The sequence below is a fragment of the Apium graveolens genome, chromosome 1 (assembly GCF_009905375.1).
Source record: "Apium graveolens cultivar Ventura chromosome 1, ASM990537v1, whole genome shotgun sequence".
Lineage (NCBI taxonomy): Eukaryota > Viridiplantae > Streptophyta > Magnoliopsida > Apiales > Apiaceae > Apium > Apium graveolens.
This window is the reverse complement of record NC_133647.1, coordinates 187,912,042-187,930,849: the sequence shown is the minus strand read 5'-3', so window position 1 is coordinate 187,930,849 and position 18,808 is coordinate 187,912,042. Positions and strand designations below refer to the sequence as shown.

General features: G+C 33.1%; 1 protein-coding gene across 1 annotated transcript; it reads left to right on the top strand.

Annotated features, from left to right (window-relative positions):
• The first annotated feature begins 15,159 nt into the window (after positions 1–15,159).
• Positions 15,160–18,741, top strand: LOC141673634 (cytochrome b5). The gene is made up of 3 exons (XM_074480382.1): positions 15,160–15,450; positions 18,172–18,238; positions 18,335–18,741. The coding sequence occupies exons 1-3, from the start codon at positions 15,364–15,366 to the stop codon at positions 18,583–18,585; spliced, it is 405 nt and encodes a 134-aa protein (XP_074336483.1). The 5' UTR covers positions 15,160–15,363; the 3' UTR covers positions 18,586–18,741.
• The last annotated feature ends 67 nt before the right edge of the window (positions 18,742–18,808 follow it).

The window sequence follows — 18,808 nt, the reverse complement described above, 5'->3', positions numbered from 1 at the left end:
TTATACTATCTCAAAAATAATTGATAAAAATAATAAAGTAAAATAAAGTAACCAATAGAAATTTCCTAAAATAGCCGTTTAAAAATAAACTGTAAAAATTCTACCCATTATCCGTCGTGTTATGCTTACAAACTGTAGGTATACTCGATGGATAATGTACAGGGAATTAACGGCTGAGATTAAGACAATTCGACGGATGAGGATTTACTATTATCCATCGAGACATGAAATGTTCCAGAAACATAATTGATTTTTGTTAGCAAATAATATATCGACGGATGATCAAACTCAATGGATAAAGATCATCCGTCGAGATATAAATTTTGACATAGCCAAAATTTCATCCAAGACTGAAAAATTAATTAAGTTTCTGGCTGCATTTCAACTTGCAAATTAACTCAGATAGATTTAAGAGTAATTAAGCATACCTAACTCACTTACCAACCTTGAGAAGGTGGATTCATCCAGTGGCTTGGTAAAAATATCTGCAAGCTGCTTCTCACTTGGAACAAAATGTAGTTTCACAGTACCATTCATTACATGTTCTCTTATAAAATGGTACTTGATATCTATGTGCTTTGTCCTTGAATGTTGTACCGGATTTTCAGTGATGGCAATTGCACTTGTGTTATCACAGAAAATAGGAATCCTTTCAACTTGCAAACCATAGTCTAGCAATTGATTTTTCATCCATAATATATGTGCACAGCAACTACCAGCAGCAATATATTCAGCTTCAGCTGTAGAAGTAGAAACTGAATTTTGCTTTTTACTGAACCTGGACACAAACTTATTTCCTAAAAATTGACAGGTTCCTGTTGTACTTTTTCTATCAATTCTACAAACTGCATAATCTGCATCTGAATAACCAGTTAGATCAAAACCAGAATCTCTAGGGTACCAGATGCCAAGATTTGGTGTACCCTTGAGATATCTGAAAATTCTCTTAATAGCTATTAGGTGAGATTCTCTAGGATCAGCCTAAAATCTAGCACATAAACATGTAGCAAACATTATATCTGGCCTATTAGCTGTTAAGTACAGAAGTGATCCAACCATGCCTCTATAACTTGAAATATCCACAAACTTTCCAGTAGTGTTTAATTTAAGCTTAGTTGCAGTGGCCATGGGAGTTTTTGCAGATGTGCAATCCATTAGATCAAACTTCTTTAAAAGATCAAAAATGTATTTAGTTTGACTAATGAATATTCCATCACTAACTTACTTAACTTGTAAACCAAGAAAGTAAGTTAGTTCTCCCATCATACTCATTTCATACTTACTTTGCATCAATTTGGCAAACTTTTTGCAAAGTTTCTCATCTGTAGAGCCAAAAAGAATATCATCTACATAAATTTGAACAAGTATACTAGAGCCATTAACATTTCTGAAAAATAAAGTTTTATCTACAGTACCTCTTGTGAAGTTATTTTCCAAAAGGAACTTTGATAAAGTGTCATACCAGGCTCTAGATGCTTGCTTCAATCCATAAAGTGCTTTCAAAAGATAATAGACATGTTCTGGAAAATTTGGATCTTCAAAACCAGGAGGTTGACTAACATAGACTTCTTCCTCCCAATCTCCATTCAGAAAGGAACTTTTGACATCCATCTGATAGACCTTGAAATTGGCACGAGCTGCATAGGCTAAGAAGATTCTGATGGCTTCAAGTCTTGCAACAGGAGCAAATGTTTCATCAAAATCTATTCCTTCTTGCTGACAATAGCCCTTAGCAACCAATCTAGCTTTGTTCCTGACTACTATGCCATTTTCATCCATCTTGTTTCTGAATACCCATTTGGTATTTATTGGATTCTTTCCTTTAGGCTTGGGCACCAGCTTCAATATATTATTCCTTTCAAATTGGTTTAGCTCCTCCTGCATAGCTAAAATCCAATCAGGATCCAACAAAGCTTCTTCTACCTTCTTTGGTTCTTCCTTGGAAAGAAAGCTGCTGTATAGACATTCTTCCTGAGTTGCTCTTCTTGTTTGAACTCTAGAAGAAACATCACCAATGATAAGCTCAAAGGGGTGATCTTTTGTCCATTTCCTTTGTTGAGGTAGATTAGCTCTAGATGAAGAAACCTCACTGTTGTCTTGATGTGTGATTGAGTTTTGATTGTTAGAAACTCCCCCTGAGTTTGTGGATCTTTGATTTGAGAAAGGGTAACTTTCTATAGGTGATCTATCTTGACTTCCTGATCCTTTTGATAACCCGACGGATGGTGAATTTTGAGTACCGACGGATGAAGCTGGTTGTCTCCCGACGGGTAACACGGATTTCCTCCCGACGGATGAAGCATTATGCAACTCGACAGATGTTGAGTTTTGTGCTTCATTGGTAGTAGATTTATCTGCATTATCCTTAGATACTGTTTCTTGATCACTTTCATCATCACTATCATCACTAACCATCTCCACATTGTCAAATTTGAGGCTCTCATGGTAATCTCCATCTTTCAGTCCTTCAATCTTTTTATCATCAAACACAACATGTATTGATTCCATAATAATGTTGGTTCTTAGATTGTAGACTCTATATGCTTTACCAACAACATATCCAATAAAAATTCCTTCATCTGCTTTATCATCAAACTTTCCATTTTAATCAGTTTGATTTCTCAGAATATAGCACTTGCAGCCAAAGACATGAAGAAAATTTAGAGTTGGCTTCTTGTTCTTGAACAATTGATAGGGAGTCATGCATCTTGCTTAATTAACCAGAGAAATATTCTGAGTGTAGCATGCAGTATTTACATCTTCAGCCCAGAAATATGTTGGCAGTTTAGATTCTTCAAGCATTGTCCTTGCAGCTTCAATAAGTGATATGTTCTTTATTTCCACTACTCCATTCTGTTGTGGAGTCCTTGCTGCTGAAAACTCATGCAGAATCCCATTTTCCTCACAAAATTCTCTCATGACAGAATTCTTGAACTCAGTTCCATTGTCACTCCTGATTCTTCTAACCTTGAAATCAGGATGATTATTGACTTACCTTATGTGATTGATGATGATTTCACTAGCCTCATCTTTATACTTTAGGAAATATGTCCAAGAGAACTTTGAGAAATCATCTACAATTACTAGGAAAAATCTTTTCCTTGAGATGGACAATACATTGACTGGTCCAAACAAATTCATGTGAAACAGTTGCAAAGTCTCTTCAATTGTTGAATCAAGTTTCTTCCTGAATGATGCTTTAATCTGCTTCCCTTTTGGCAGGCATCACACAGTCCATCCTTAGAAAACTCCACTAGAGGAATGCCCCTAACCAGTTCTTTCTTTACTAGCTCATTCATGGTCTTGAAGTTTAAATGGGATAGCTTCTTGTGCCATAGCCAACTTTCATCCTGACTTGCTTTACTGAGAAGACAAGTTACAGATTCTGCATTAGATGAGTTGAAATCAGCTAGGTACACATTTCCTTTTCTCACACCAGTGAGAACCACTTTGTTGCTTCTTTTATTAGTCATAACACAGGCTTCTGAATTAAAGGTTACTGAGTTGCCTTTATCACAAAGTTGGCTGATACTCAACAAGTTGTGTTTGAGACCATCCACTAAGGCAACCTCCTCAATGATGATATTGTCCTTTGAAATCAAGCCATATCCCACAGTATAACCCTTGCTGTCATCTCCGAAAGTAATATTTGGTCCAGCTCTCTCCTTAAACTCTGTGAGCAGGGTAGAATCACCAGCCATGTGTCTTGAACAACCACTATCCAAGTACCAAAGATTCTTTATGTTTCCCTGCACACATCAAAATCAAATCAAGTTGATTTTGGTACCCAAGTTTCCTTGGGTCCTGCCTTGTTAGCTTTCTTTTTCTGTTTCTTAGGATTTATCTCATTTGACTTAGGGATATCAGATTCATCATTGGTTATTTAAGTTTGGCCTTTGAAACCATTCATTACAACAGAATTATCATGCATATTATTATTAACAGGGAATGGCATGCTATTAGTAAATATGTTATTCCAGTATGGCATGCTAAATGGCATTTGTGGCATACTAAATGCATCATAATAAGGATTAGGTGCAAATGGCATGTTAGCAAACTGAGCATTCATATTCTGTGCAGACATAGCATTCATAGGCATGGGAGGCATGGCATTCATGTTAGGAAATTGAGGTTGCACAGACATGGAAGTAGGCATGGCAGATTTGCAATTAACAAACAAATGATTTACACTACCACACTTGACACAGATTTTTCTAGGAGCATATTTATCAGGTGTGTAGTTATTGTGTTTGTTAATCCCTACTTTACCATTCTTATTGTTTTTCTTTTTAGTCTCTGTTTTTACCTCAATCTTTTCAAGTCTGTCACTTAACTGTTTGACAGTCATGTGACCAACATTAGCCTTTTTCCCTTTCTTAACCTGACTCGATTCTCCTGAAATAAAGTTCTTGGAAACAGACCCATACTTCTCATTCAGCTTAACAAGTTTGGATTTACTGATAGGCTTGCTTACAGCCGACGGATGAGGATTTTCATTATTCGACGGATAACACTTTTTGTTATCCGAAGGATGATCCTCATCATCCGTCGTGTCTACATTTGTAAGCACTCCATCTACCAAATTTGGTTCTAGTTTCTCTTTGTTCTTTTTCCAGGCTGCATCACAGAAAGACTCAATTCCTTGAACTTTGGTGATTTGAGCATGGACATCCCTGGATGTTTTTCATGCCTTAATCGCCTTTTGTTCACGTTCGAGCTGCTTCTTTAGAATTTTCTTTTTCTTCAAGGATTCAGTTAATTCCTCCTTGGTAATTTTACACTCAATTCTTAATTTTTCAAAATCAATAAACTGAGACTCAAGCACATTATTTCTCTCACTCAAAAACAAATTGTTTTCTTTGATTTTAGCATTTTCTTTAGTAAGAGACTTAAGTGTAACACGCAAATGATATAACTCTGTAGACATGTCATTTATGGCATCATTACATTCAGCTTTAGATAAATGTGCAAGGTTTGTAGTAATTACCTGATTACTTGAAGAACTTGTTTCTGTCTCATCAGACTTGGCCATTAGAGCTAGATTGACATAGCTGACATCTTCATCTTCATCCAGACCATCTGCTGCCTAGTCATTTTCTTATGTTATGAAAGCCCTTTCCTTTTGTTTGAGCAGCTCAAAGTATTTTTGCTTATAATCCACTGGCTCAAACTTTTTCTTACTGAAATCTGACTTCCTACACTCACTGGCAAAATGCCCTGCCAAGCCACATTTGAAACATTTGAATTTTGATTTATCCACCATGTTTCTATTTGGCTTGGCTGCTTCAAAGTTCTTTTTGAACTTGAGCTTGGCAAATCTCCTGGAAAGAAATGCTAGGTGTTCATCAATGTCTTCCATGTCATCTTGGCTCAAAGAATCTTCACTTTCTACTGCAAGCCCCTTGCCCTTGTTCTCACAGACCCTTGAAGTTGATTTAACAGCTTCCATCTTCACTTCCTTCTCCTTTTCCAACTCAGCAACTAGTGCAATGGATCCTCCTTTCTTCTTTCCTCTCTCCATCCTTTCATCCCGCTCTATTTCAAGCTCATAGGTTTTCAGGATGCCATACAGTCTTTCCAAAGTAAACTCCTTATACTCTTGTGAGTTTTTTAAAAAGACTGTCATTGGTTTCCATTCCTTTGGAAGAGATCTAACGAATTTCAGATTGGAGTCTTTTATCTGATAGACCCTTCCATGCAACTATAGCATTTAGTAGTTTTTGAAACCTACTAAAAATGTCAGTGAGAGACTCACTTTCTTCATTGTGAAAATGCTCACATTGCTAAATCAAGAGCTGCATCTTGTTTTCTCTAACTTGCTCAGTGCCATCACAGATTATCTATATTGTATCCCAAATATCCTTGGCAGTTTTGCAGTTGATAATGTTGTCAAACATATCTCCATCAACTCCATTAAACAGGATGTTCATGGCCTTTTTATCCTTCCTGACTTGTTCAATGTCAGGATCGGACCATTCATGCCTTGGCTTGGGGACTGATGGCTCGTTTCATGTTGCTGCTCTCATTGGAACATGAGGGCCTCTTTCTATGCAGTCAACATAGGCCTCATCTTGAGAAAGCAAATGAAGATGCATTTTTACCTTCCAATGATGGTAATTATCTTTATCCAAAAAAGGGATCTTGACTCCAACATCCTTCTTGTTCATCTTGCTGTATTATTTTGATCTTTAAACTCTTTGTAAATTAAGAGCTTGCTCTGATACCAATTGTTAGTCCCTTAACAATATGACAAGAATTACAGAACGGGGGTTGAATGGAATTCTTGAAACTTTTTCTTGAAATAAAAATGTTCTAACTCGAATATAAATATAAGTGTATTGATTAGCACAATGCGGAATAAAAACTTAAGTGAATCAAAACACAAGTAACTAAAAACAAGAGTCTTTAAAAACTTTCTGGTGGATTTGAATGATTCCACCAGATATATATATTATATATCGAGAGAACCCTGTGTGCAGAAATGCTCACAGCAGCTTACAACAATTGAACTTCTAAGACTACAGAGAAATGCTAAGAATCCTGCTTACAAATGTTTCTCTGCTTTCTTGCTTAGATCGATAGTGTCTTAGTTGCTACTTCTTGGTTTATATATCACCAAGATTACAAAGTAATAAGACAAGATAATAAAACAAAAACTATCTAGTCTATTACAATGCTACTTCATTACTCTATTCCAACATCTTTGAATATCTTCAAAATAGCATGGAAATGGCAATGCTTCTTTGTTCTCGAAAACCCAGTTGAATAGGCTACCACATTCCATTTGCATCTACTCAACGCATGTGACTGTGTTGTCACTGTCAACTGATATTTGAATTCTTTATCCGTCGGGTTCATGATCATCCGTCGGGTTGTCTATTTGATCATCCGTCGACTTCATTGTAGGTTATCCGTCGGGTAGCAAACTGGCACTTGACTTCATTTCATTTATGCAGATTTACAAGACATCATCTATGTACAATTAATCAACCTATTCTGTATATCTAGCTAAAGTCAACATGACTTGAATACTACTTACAGAATCTATATAATGGTGAATGCAGAAATGTGCTACAGACTTATTGTTTCATAAGCTACTCACTCGATGGATAATAAGTCATCATCCGTCGGGACTATAATGATTCATCCGTCGGGACTATAAATCTTATCCGTCGAGTGCTACATTATTTCACTAAGTAAAATCTACTAAGGTATTTTGTTCATGAAATCATTAAGTACAAAACATATACACAACAAAGAGCTAAAAGGAATTTAAGATTAGTATCTTCAAGATCATATTCCTTATCCACCAGTGACAAATCATTCAAGAGTTTGACAAATCTGTCATATAAACCAGTTAATAACTCATCAGGTTTTGAGTCAAAGTGCTCATACTCTTGAGTGAGTATAGTCCTCCTATTCTTCTTAATTGAATCAGTTCCCTAGCATCTTGTTTCCAATGCATCCCATATCTCCTTTGTAGTCTTGCAGTTAATTACCCTGCTTGACTTGACATTATCAATGGCACTATGTAGAAAATGTCTTACCTTTGCATCCTTTGCAATAGATGAGATATCTTCAGCTGTATATTCATTTTTCTCCTTTGGTACAGTCTGTGATGGCTGATCTGCAACTACAACAGAGAGCTTGGTTGGCTTATGTGGTCTTTCATTAATTCTGTCAAGGTATTCTGGATCTGTAGCTTCCAGAAACATAGACATCCTCACCTTCCATATGGGATACTCATAAGGTTTCAGTATGGGAACCCTAATAGTCTCATATCGATTATGGATTTGAGTCTTTGGAGTTTCTTCAGTTTTGGTGGGCTTGGTTGGAGTTTGTGCTTCTTCAGACATGATTGTTTTTGGATATTTACTGTATGTATGTTAACAGATTGCTCTGATACCACTTGTTAGGTCACACACACTGTAAAAGGGGGTTGAAGACAGTGTTTACTACAATCAAATCGAATATAAGAACTTAAGTAACAAAACACAAATTTTATTCAACACAATAAACTTTGTTACAAAGAACTGTTCTCTCTCAGTGATGAACAAATTATCACGAGAGCTGCTAGGGTTACAATAAATAATAAACTCGATTAAGATAACACATATAGTGTAAACCCTATGTCTGTGTTTATATACTACACAGTTACAAGATAATCTTCTAATTGATATCGAATATAATTTTGCTTCCTAATATATATCAACCAGTTATCTTTTCTTCCAAGTATTTTATTCCTTATAGAATTCTTCTCCATGCATATCTCTTCTTATGTTTGTCTTGATCTTCTTTCCTTTCAATCAGCCGCCTTCCTTATCTGAACGCCTCCTTAAGTCCTGATATTATCTCCTGATAAATATCTCCTGATAACTTAAGTTCTGATAACTTAAGTCCTGACTTCAGTATAAGTACTGATTTCCAGTTATGTACTGATTTGTCCTTTTAAGTAAGATCTGAAAACTAAACACAAATCATATTAGACATGACATCACAAATATATCTAACATAGTTCACAGCAAGAACATTGATGATTCTATAATGGAAGCCGAATATATTGATATTTTTGAAACATCCAAATAGACGGTTTAGGTATGTCCTTAGGCGATATCACTTTATTAACGAGATTAATGATCAAGGAGATATAAATGTAAAGTGCACAATAATGATAATGTTGCAGACCCACTGACTAAGGCTTTTTCGTAGCGGAAGCATGATGGTCATACTAGTTCCATGAGTATTAGATACATGGGTGATTGGCTCTAGTGCAAGTGAGAGATTGTTAGTATTTGTGCCCTAAAGACAACACTATGATGTTTTAGTTTAAGACATTTGGATTATTAATATTTATGTTCTATCGATTATTCTTTTTATAATTTATTAATTCTTAATTTACTGCGATATAAATGTTAGATTATAAATTTTCTTGGAATATAATATGAATTATATACCTCTAAGTACGTGACTTAGAAATGAGATTATGAGAATAGTATCAATATTCATAAAGGTCCCTGGTCAAGTATTATTATTAAGGGACAATAATAATGCATTAAGACTGGTGTGTTTGTTGACTGATGATCACATCTCATTGTTCATAGGTATAGTGATACTAAAGTCAAAAACACAAGCAGATGTATATGTACATGGTGCTGGACAGACCCAATGTGAGATTCTACAAGTATGTTGTGTCATAAGTATTTCTCACTGTGATAATGATGTAATGGTCCTTATACTTGAAATCATTATATTTTTATACGAGAATTAATGTACTTTGATTACATTAAAAGTTATCTTTGACCGGGTAATGATAAAAGTGTATTTTAGGTATATTATGAATCGTATGAGAAATATGAATGATCTAGAAAGGATTTAACCCTCCTAATTTTAGGAGTGATATTATTGGCCTCTTGTGTGAGCTAGACTATGAAATGTGTGGTCACGCTCAAATGTTGATTTGATATGATAGTCTACCCATTGATCAAGGAACCCTGGATTAAACATTGATGAGGATGACACATTACATGCCTCTAGTTTAATCTATAATATGTGGTTAAAGGGATTATATTACATTGTATATTTTTCATGAAAGGTTAAATCGATCACCGATTGAATTATTATTACTTGGGTAGCAATGATGTATTACTAGATGTCGCTCATTGTTTACGATTTTAAATTAGATTTAAAATTCGTTGCCAACGTAATAATAACCTATAGGGTCACACACAAAGAATGCTTGAAGGATTATTTAATTTAAACTGGATTTAAATTATATTAATGTAATTCAAATTATTTATAATATTAATTAAGTATGACTTAGTTAATTAGATAAATAATGATATTCGAATTTACTAATATTAATTATAAAATTCAGTTATTAAATAATTAAGTGTGACTTAATTATTATACAAATAGGAATTTTGAATTAATAATAACTCCTAATTAGTTAAGAGTTATAATTCATTTTTCTGCTCTCTATATAATATCTCTTGTGGCTGTTTTTTAAGATAAGACTTTTACCAAAAAACTCTAGCCACCAAGAGAGAAGATGGAGAGAGCAAGAAGAAACGAGTTTGTGCTAGTACACATCCAATCCTTGATTTCAAGCATTCGTGTGGATGCCGATAGAGCGTAGATCGCGAGAGCGGGATGCGTGGTAATTGAACAATCTTTGGATCTCCATTATTCAACCAATTTGTAAAGCTTCTTAAGGTAAATAATCTGATCTACGAATTAAATATATGTTTTTCGCATGGATCTTGCTATGGGTTTCGAAAATTCTAGTTTTTCACGTTTTTATACTATTTTCGTTGCATTTATGTGCTCGAAACCCTTCAATTACAACCCAAAATGATTAGTTAATAAGTTTACAAGTTCCTTGCCATTATCTTACACAAATCATAATTATAAATAAGTTTGATTTCAAAAAGCTGAATGTCTAGTCTACAGGTAGATCTACCTCTGCAGCAATGGCGGCTATGATCTCAGCGGCTAGTCGCGGGGTGTTTCCCACGATCTTGCGTGGGGTGCACTTGAGTCGTGCCATCTTGCTTAGATGTTGTTGTGTGACGAATAAATAAAGCAAGAGTGAGCAACACAACCCAAGAGATAATATATAATTGATCAACAATGCAAAATATCTTTTTCATATAATTTTTCTAAAAATCTTTATCATGCATAATATAAAAATTTCTCATTGTATTTAAAAGATGAAGTTACGAGGTACTTCAATATATATATTTTCGTAATCACTGAAAATCTCAGTTATGCAAGTATAAACAGAGTTTCAAAATATAAACTGTATAATATATGTTACAAAGTGATCTCATATATCTAACCTTGCCTTAATATTTTTCTGAAAATCTTTGTAGTATAAAGTACGAAATCTCAACATATGTAACATATAAATAAATGTTACAAGATAATCCAACTATATTCTTTTTCGTGAAAAACCATTGAGAACCTTTGTTATGCCAAAATATGATTTTGAACGTTCGATCCTGCCAACACTCACCGGTCACCCAGCCGTAGCTTTCTCTCATTGGGGTGCTCTCGATGATGTTACAGAAATATCCAATCTGGATGGTGAACTATTTTTGGAGTTTCACTCGAGCCAAGATGTGCAACTTACGATGATCAGTCGCAGTCGTACAACCCCACTTTATACTTACATGTAGAGGAGAATAATCGGATTTATTTGTCGACCGAACGCTGGACTCCTAAGGAATGAACCGCCTTTCCGGAACTTCCTGGACATTTAGGCCTAATAAATAATGTTGGACCGATGCTACTCGGCGTTTTATGTTAACTCCTAGTTCGATAAAAATCCATGACTCTAAAACGTAGAGTTCGCCTTTTTTTCCCAAGTAGAAACTTGTTAATAGGACTCCACCAAGAAGTCGTATCAGCTTGGAAAGGGGAAACTCACTAATATTTCCCAAACGATGTTTGTTAATGGATTAACTTGTTTCATAACTTACTTCCCAAATATTGGGTAAGTAATCAAAATTTTCTTTCTATATCTTTTTAGCAACTTCGTTGTGAATATAAAATCCATCGTTGAGCAGGATCCCCTATATTTTGAGCGAATATTTAAATCCCCTTCAAAAAGAAAGATTTAAATTTGAAAACGAGTTTTGAGATCCTCTATTTTCTTTTAAAATAATCTTGATAAAGTTCGGAAATATTCTTCAAAAATATTGAAGGTCAAAGATGATTTAACTAATATAAATCATTTTCGAACTCATTTAAAAATATAAAATAAAATTTTTAATATTATTACTTAAATAACTATCGTTTAAATAATATATTTAAATAAAATAATTTGAGTTAAACCCTTAAATTAATATTCATTTAATAAATAATATGCATATTTATAAGTAAAATATTTACTTGAATAATTAAAATAATATTCACCTAATTGTTCGTAAACAAAATCTTGAATGGATATTCAAAATAATATCCACTTATAATTTAAAACTATCGAATAAACTTTATTCGATTATCAGTTTTCGAAAACCATATGTAACATACTCGGGAATATCGTCTCCCGGTTCAAAGTACAATATTTAAATTGTATGTCATGTACTAAGGGTATTCTTAAAACATAGTTTTTCACTAGCATATGTATTATATAGCTCGTAAGCTCAACTTTAAACAATCGTATTTTAATATCGAAATTACATTATTTCAAAACATGCATGCATATATATATCACAAGATTTTAATTTTAAATCATAAATACATATATATCGCATTATACTGCATATACTAGTAATCATCATAACAACAGTAATTAGGATTCGAAATTTGCCTAATTATCCGGGGGTGGTAGTGGGTCTCGGGTTGGTCCGATAATCTATAAACAATAACATAACTCAGGATTAGTTATTGATCGCTTATGAAACTAAGAATTAACTCTCATATATATTAACATTCGTTTTCAAGTCATCGATTAACATTTTTCATTTGCACACTCTCGGCTCCATCATTCTTATAAAATTGAAAAATAATATTTATAACGCGAAACCTTTGTGAGGGCCTTACTAACTTCCTCTAACACTTTACATAAAAGTGTCATGATCCAAAAAGTCTTTTAGGGGTCTCAAAAATAGTTTCAAAGTTACATATAATGTAAGGGTGGTTTCGCGAAATATTGTTACTTAAAAAAATCGTTTCTCCTAAACCGCAAATTCGATTAATGCGACCTATATACCAAAACAAAGATTAAAACATGAACTAACTGATCATGGAAGTGGTGATGTTCAACACAGGGTTTTTCAACTCCAAAATTACACACAAACAGGGGTAGTATAAAATCAGGCATTACGACGGTTATAAAGTAAAGATTTCCAAATTTTTAACTACACCAAAACATCCTTAATCCAACCAACAAATAAAGAACTCATCATCAACAACTTTTATATGTCAAAACCTCTCAAGAATAACAACTTATAACTAGCACATATAATGGATCAACCAACAACAACCATCGTTACACTAACTTAGATAATCATAACCTTAAACATACATTATACTTTCATCCATTAACAATCCTCAAAACATATACTTAAAACTCATTCTACACAAATTGAATACTAAGAGTTTAAGAGTTTTATACCTTCTTGAAGCTTCTTTACACAATATAAGAGCTTGTATAGCCTCTAGGAACCTTGATTTATGCTTAATCAATCTTAAACTTTTATGAAAATCAAAGAAGCAAAAGTTAGTTACTATTCATCATCATTTTTGATGATTTATTTGGAATAGCTAGACGTGAATTTTGATGCTCTAACTTCTAGGATAACTAAGTTATAACATGAAGAAGTCATGATAATTATCTTAGGAATTATGAAGGAACCAAGCTTGAGTTTTGACTTTTCTTTCTTCCTTTTTTCTAAAAAAGCTGAAAACATGAAGAAGAAATGGGGGGGATGCTTTGCTTGGTTGGTGAAGTGATAAAGTGATCAATAATGTGATTACTTGGTAAATATCTCCTGGTTACTTTAATAAAGTGCTTAGGTCATCTTGCTTGCATCATCCTCTTTCCAAGTGTTTGTTAATCAAGTTGGTAATGATGTAATCAAGCTTGATCCTTTGATTTGGTTTCATATTGATGCTCCAAATGTTGCACTCCTTGCTTTTCTAATTGTCACGGGTATTTCTTCCTCATTTGGCTTCCCTTTGTTGCGTTATTCATTCGTCGTTTAATCTCGTTTGATCGTTCGAGGAAACATATATGTGATCTTATTGTTAGGGTTTCCCTAAAACCTTCTAAATATCTTTTATTTCTTTAATCATCCTCTTTTAGAATCCTTGAATTTAATTCCTTCGATCTTAACGCTTTATACTTGATTCCTTCGGTGTTTGGTGGATTTTTAGAAAAAATTAAAGTGCTCTTTCGAATTCTGTCGATGTTTACATATGCTCAATTTATTACTGAACACTAATATGTACTCAAAATTTTCATAAAAGAATTTCTATATATGGTCGCTTGATAATATTTCACAATTAGCAAAATATACTATCATCAGGGTTTCAAATAGTCACAAAAATTTAGGTTTATTACAATTAAAATTACATATGGATTTCAAATTTTTGAATAAAACACTAAACTTCTTGCAATTGTTTGATTTGCTATAAAATTATTTCATGTTCTAATAGAATTATTTCATTTTTTTAAAAAGTAGTTATTTTCATATTTGAAATTAATATATTTTAATAAGACTTTTGTACACACTAAAATATGTGATTTGATTCGATCTATTTATGTTTAAAATAAAAAAAATATTGATCATGTAGATTGTTGTATTATTTCCTTCATAATAAATTTAAATTATTAGAAATTTAAAACTAAAATTTATGAAAATTTTATAAATTTAGAAAGTTTTGGTATGGAAATATAATATTTGAATACCAAATTAATATATGAAAAAAGATTGAAATCATTCACAAAAAATGATAAAAATTAAAATAACGCTACATTAATCTCTATACTATAAAATAAAATATGATCTGATACTAATGCTACCACACATAATGATATATTCTAAATTACATATTTTATGCATAAATATTAGATATGCCTATATTTGTTAACTAAAAACTACCGCAAATAATTTAATAAAATTATACTAACAATTGAACAACACGAGAAATTTGTGATTGGGCAGAGACTTCTTCTATATCGTATGCAACAAGTTTTATAACATATTTAACTCATAAATGACGTACAATCAAAATATTTGTTATCGACATAATCATCGAGATTAAAAAAGGAAGAAGAAGAATTAATGTGAAACAATAAACATTCACTTAAAGTTCTAAATAATTATCGAGTATAAACTAATTCTAATACTACTTTTCGTACACTTTAAACAAATTATTAAAAATTATATATTTTATTTTATTTTCAAAAAATTTGAAATTTTAAAAACTTTTTACATCTCATCGTAATATATTATTTGAAAATAGCATAGAAAACAGCTCATTACCCGCACGGGCTATTAAGATGATTTTTAGAATAAAATAACTCCCTTCTTGCGGGTATTGCATTTTGATACAAATAATCAATGTGAAGTTTATACTTGTGTCAAAGAAAAAAATGATGAAATTAATTTAAATTGTTTCTAAAGGAATTTTGATTAAATTGCACGTCAAGTCTTCAATCGGGACCAAGCTCAATTTGCTTAAAAAGTTTTTGTAAAGTATATTTAGGGTTCAAAAGTTCGTCCTTTGCCTATAAATTCTTTATCCAAAAAATTCAATCAAATCAATTCTGTAATATTCTCAAATTCTTTTTACCCTTTTCTTCAAGAATCTTGGTTCTTGAAGTCTAATCACAAATATTCCCAAAAGCCCAAAATGCCAACTTTAACTAAGCTATATCCAATGCAAGAAGTCTCTCTACATAACTCTCAAGATGATTGTTGGGTCACCATTGATGGCAAGGTCTGTTTTTTTCTTGTATCTATATTGTTTTATATTTGTATTTATCTGTTTTGTGGCTGTATAGTGAATAATTTGACTTGGGTTTATGTTTAACTTGGTAAAAATTTGATCTTTATAGTTCAATCATGTCACCATTGAGACAAGGTCTGTTTTTTTGTGCATCTATACTGTTATAATTATGTATGTATAATTATCTATTTTGTATCTTTTTTAGTGATTTAGTTGACCTGGGTTTGTGTTAAATATGATAAAAATTTGATCTTTATAGCTCAAGTATGTTTTTACATGGTTATTACCTTGTTGAAAATCTTGGTATTGCTAAGATTAACTAAAGAAATTTATACTTAGATGTCGATGCAATTTTTTAAAATGTTTGATATAGTCTGCTATTAGGACGTTGTTAGTGATGTATAGCAGAGTTAGATAATAGATATGGTTGTGAAGTTTAGTTGAGTTTGGTAGAATCTGGCTACTAGAAGTATTTGGTTGCTAAGCTGTGATAATCTAGCTTTCATTTAAACTGAAGATCAGGTGTGTGCTGTTAAGGATTCAAAAAATTTACCTTTTATGAAGTTCTCGAAGAATTGGATGTGAGGACCTGACTAAGTTGCATATTCGATTTGGGTTTCAATTTGGGGATGTGTTTCATGCCTTCGACAGGATTGACTTGGTGATGTCCTTGAACTAGATTAAAATTTTATCAATTAGAATAAGTTAGATGGGTCTATAAATGTACCCGGGCTAAAAGATTAATACTATGTGTTGTGCTTTTACAAATTAGGTACGGGGAATCTAGATAGTTGGTCTTTCCACTGTATTTTAGGCAGACCTGTTGTTCAACTTTCTGGTATCATATCCTCCAACTATTTGGAATCCTTGAAGAATTTTGCATCGTGAAAAAATATGCTTTGGCTTTATTGTTACAGTTTTTTGTTAAACTGCCCGGGCAAGGTATCTTTATCACCCTACACGTGTATTATACAAGTCTTTAGATGCTCATATGTTAGATTAGGTGATAAGGAATTAGAATACGTGCTCTGCAAGGACAATTATCCTGCATGTTTTGTGTGATCCAATCTTTTCTACAAATGGAGTAATTTTATGAAGCAAAGTTACAGGTGAAAAGAAGGATGAGAGTGAGGGAGGAAAACATAGGAGTGTAAAATTCTAGCAAACTTTTGAAGAAAATTGGTGGATGAATAAAATACACAAACACATTTGGAAAGAGATAACCAGGAAATATCTTTTTGTTTTTGTGAGAATTGGAATAAAAAAAAAGAGTGTTCACAACGATTAAATATCAATAAGACGTTGCTTATAAATTCATTCTATGCTCTCCGAGTAGAGGATATGTTATGGAATGATAAGCTGGTATAAGGAAACTGGGGGAAAGGATGTGAAATATTTGCAGGAAGGTATTTCTGCAAGTTATTAATATGTACAAAGCAAGACCTTTCAGATATATAAGTAGCAAACTAGCAGGTTACAAACCGAGTATTCCAAACACACCATGAAGTGGCACTTATATCGTCACTTTAACATGCTCAGCTTCACTTTTCGTAGAATGTTAATATGCGAACTGTGAGGTATTTCTTACTTCTTTCTGAGCTTCATGGTAACACAAAAAATTTGCTCACGAATTTCCTCCATTATATTGTGGTTGTAATTATAGTTTCTTCTTTCCATAAAGTTTTATATCCTCATCACTGTCATCTTTTTTAACCAGTTTTTTGTTCTGCATAAATTATAAGTTAGTAGTGTTGTTATTGCATTGGAATAGTATTTAATATTAATCAGTCATGAAATGATATAGGTTCATAATTTTTTATAATTGTTAGAACCCTTTAAGGGTATTTGTCTAGTCACAGTTTTTGAATATATATGGAGTATATACTTTAATTAGTCATGGACTCATGGGTGAATTAGGTAGATGAATTAATTATTTAAATTGATAAGTAACTAAAAACTATAAATTATCAATGATGAAAAAACTTATAAAGAAACATATAATATAATGGATAAATGCTCTATAGGATTATATGACAATTTAACCTCCAACAACATCAATGCTCAGATCCAAGAGAGCAGCATATAGTGATATAGATAAATTTTATATAATATTATACTAATATCAATATATTATACTTATTTATATCCAGGGAGCGCCCAGACCTGCCCTCGCTTTAAAGTAGGTCCAATTCTGATGACTTTGCAGTACTTTATACAGCATATATGTCTAACTAATAAAACCTTTGTGTAAAACTATAAAAGTCAACAGTAAGCTTATTTTAGTTTGCTATGCGACATTAATCACAAGAATCATGCCTATTATAAACTTTATGTAAGCTGATCAGGATTCCAAAATTCTGTATGGTTCCAGACTGGTGAATGCATATGTTTACTCGGACGACAATAAACAGAGTCAAGTTGTTAAGGAAAACCGCCTACCTTTGTACAATGGAAAATATAGTGCAACTGCTTTACGCCCTCGTGTTCTTATTGGTACTGTTAGTGACTGCTTACGTGCTCGTGTTCCGTATTGTTAATGTTTAGCTTGCGCTGACTCTAAAATATGGTAGATATGTTATTTGTGCAACAATCAGATTTATCCTTGTGGTTAATAAATTTTGTGAAACTGAAATTATGACAGCCTTCTATATTTAATTCTTCAACATGCGCGTATGTCTTGTGTCTGTTTGATTATTGGATTCTGCATAACAGGTGTATGATGTGTCCTCTTATATGGATGAACACCCAGGTGGAGACGACGTCCTGCTCGCTGCAACTGGTAATATTTTGAAAACTTTACTACGATATCAATCTAAGGCATGAGATCAACAAATTATTAAACCCTGTTGTAATATTTTTTACTTTGCTGTTGAAGGGAAAGATGCAACTGACGAATTTGAAGATGCTGGGCACAGCAAGTCTGCAAGGGAGCTCATGGAGAGCTTCTGCATTGGTGAGCTTGAAGTGCCTACCCCACTTATCCCGGAACTTGAGATAGTCTCAAAGAAGCAGCAAAATGACATTGTCGAGAAGATAAGGGATATAAGTAAGCAATACTGGACCCTTCCAGTAGCTGTTGTTGGCATCACTGTTGTAGCGAGCTTCTTGTACTCACGTCGGAATTAATGAAACTCAATTTTCTACTATTTAATGGCAGCTTGGGAAAAACTATTGCCAGTTTGCCACATTCTGAACTATACAAGAGAACCAGAACCAAAGAAAATTGCCTTGTTCACTCGGATTACAAATTATATGATTTGAGACGGTTGTGGATTATATGTATTGAACTATCGCACATTTAAGGGACACTACACATTTAAGGGTCGTATCACATGTAATGTGCTTTCTG

What these genes read in the sequence shown, in the direction of transcription:
- LOC141673634 (XM_074480382.1), top strand. Translation starts at nt 15,364, where the DNA reads ATGCCAACTTTAACTAAGCTATATCCAATGCAAGAAGTCTCTCTACAT. An exon ending in GGGTCACCATTGATGGCAAG is followed by an intron (nt 15,451 to 18,171) that starts GTCTGTTTTTTT and finishes TCTGCATAACAG; the next exon opens with GTGTATGATGTGTCCTCTTA. An exon ending in CGTCCTGCTCGCTGCAACTG is followed by an intron (nt 18,239 to 18,334) that starts GTAATATTTTGA and finishes TTGCTGTTGAAG; the next exon opens with GGAAAGATGCAACTGACGAA.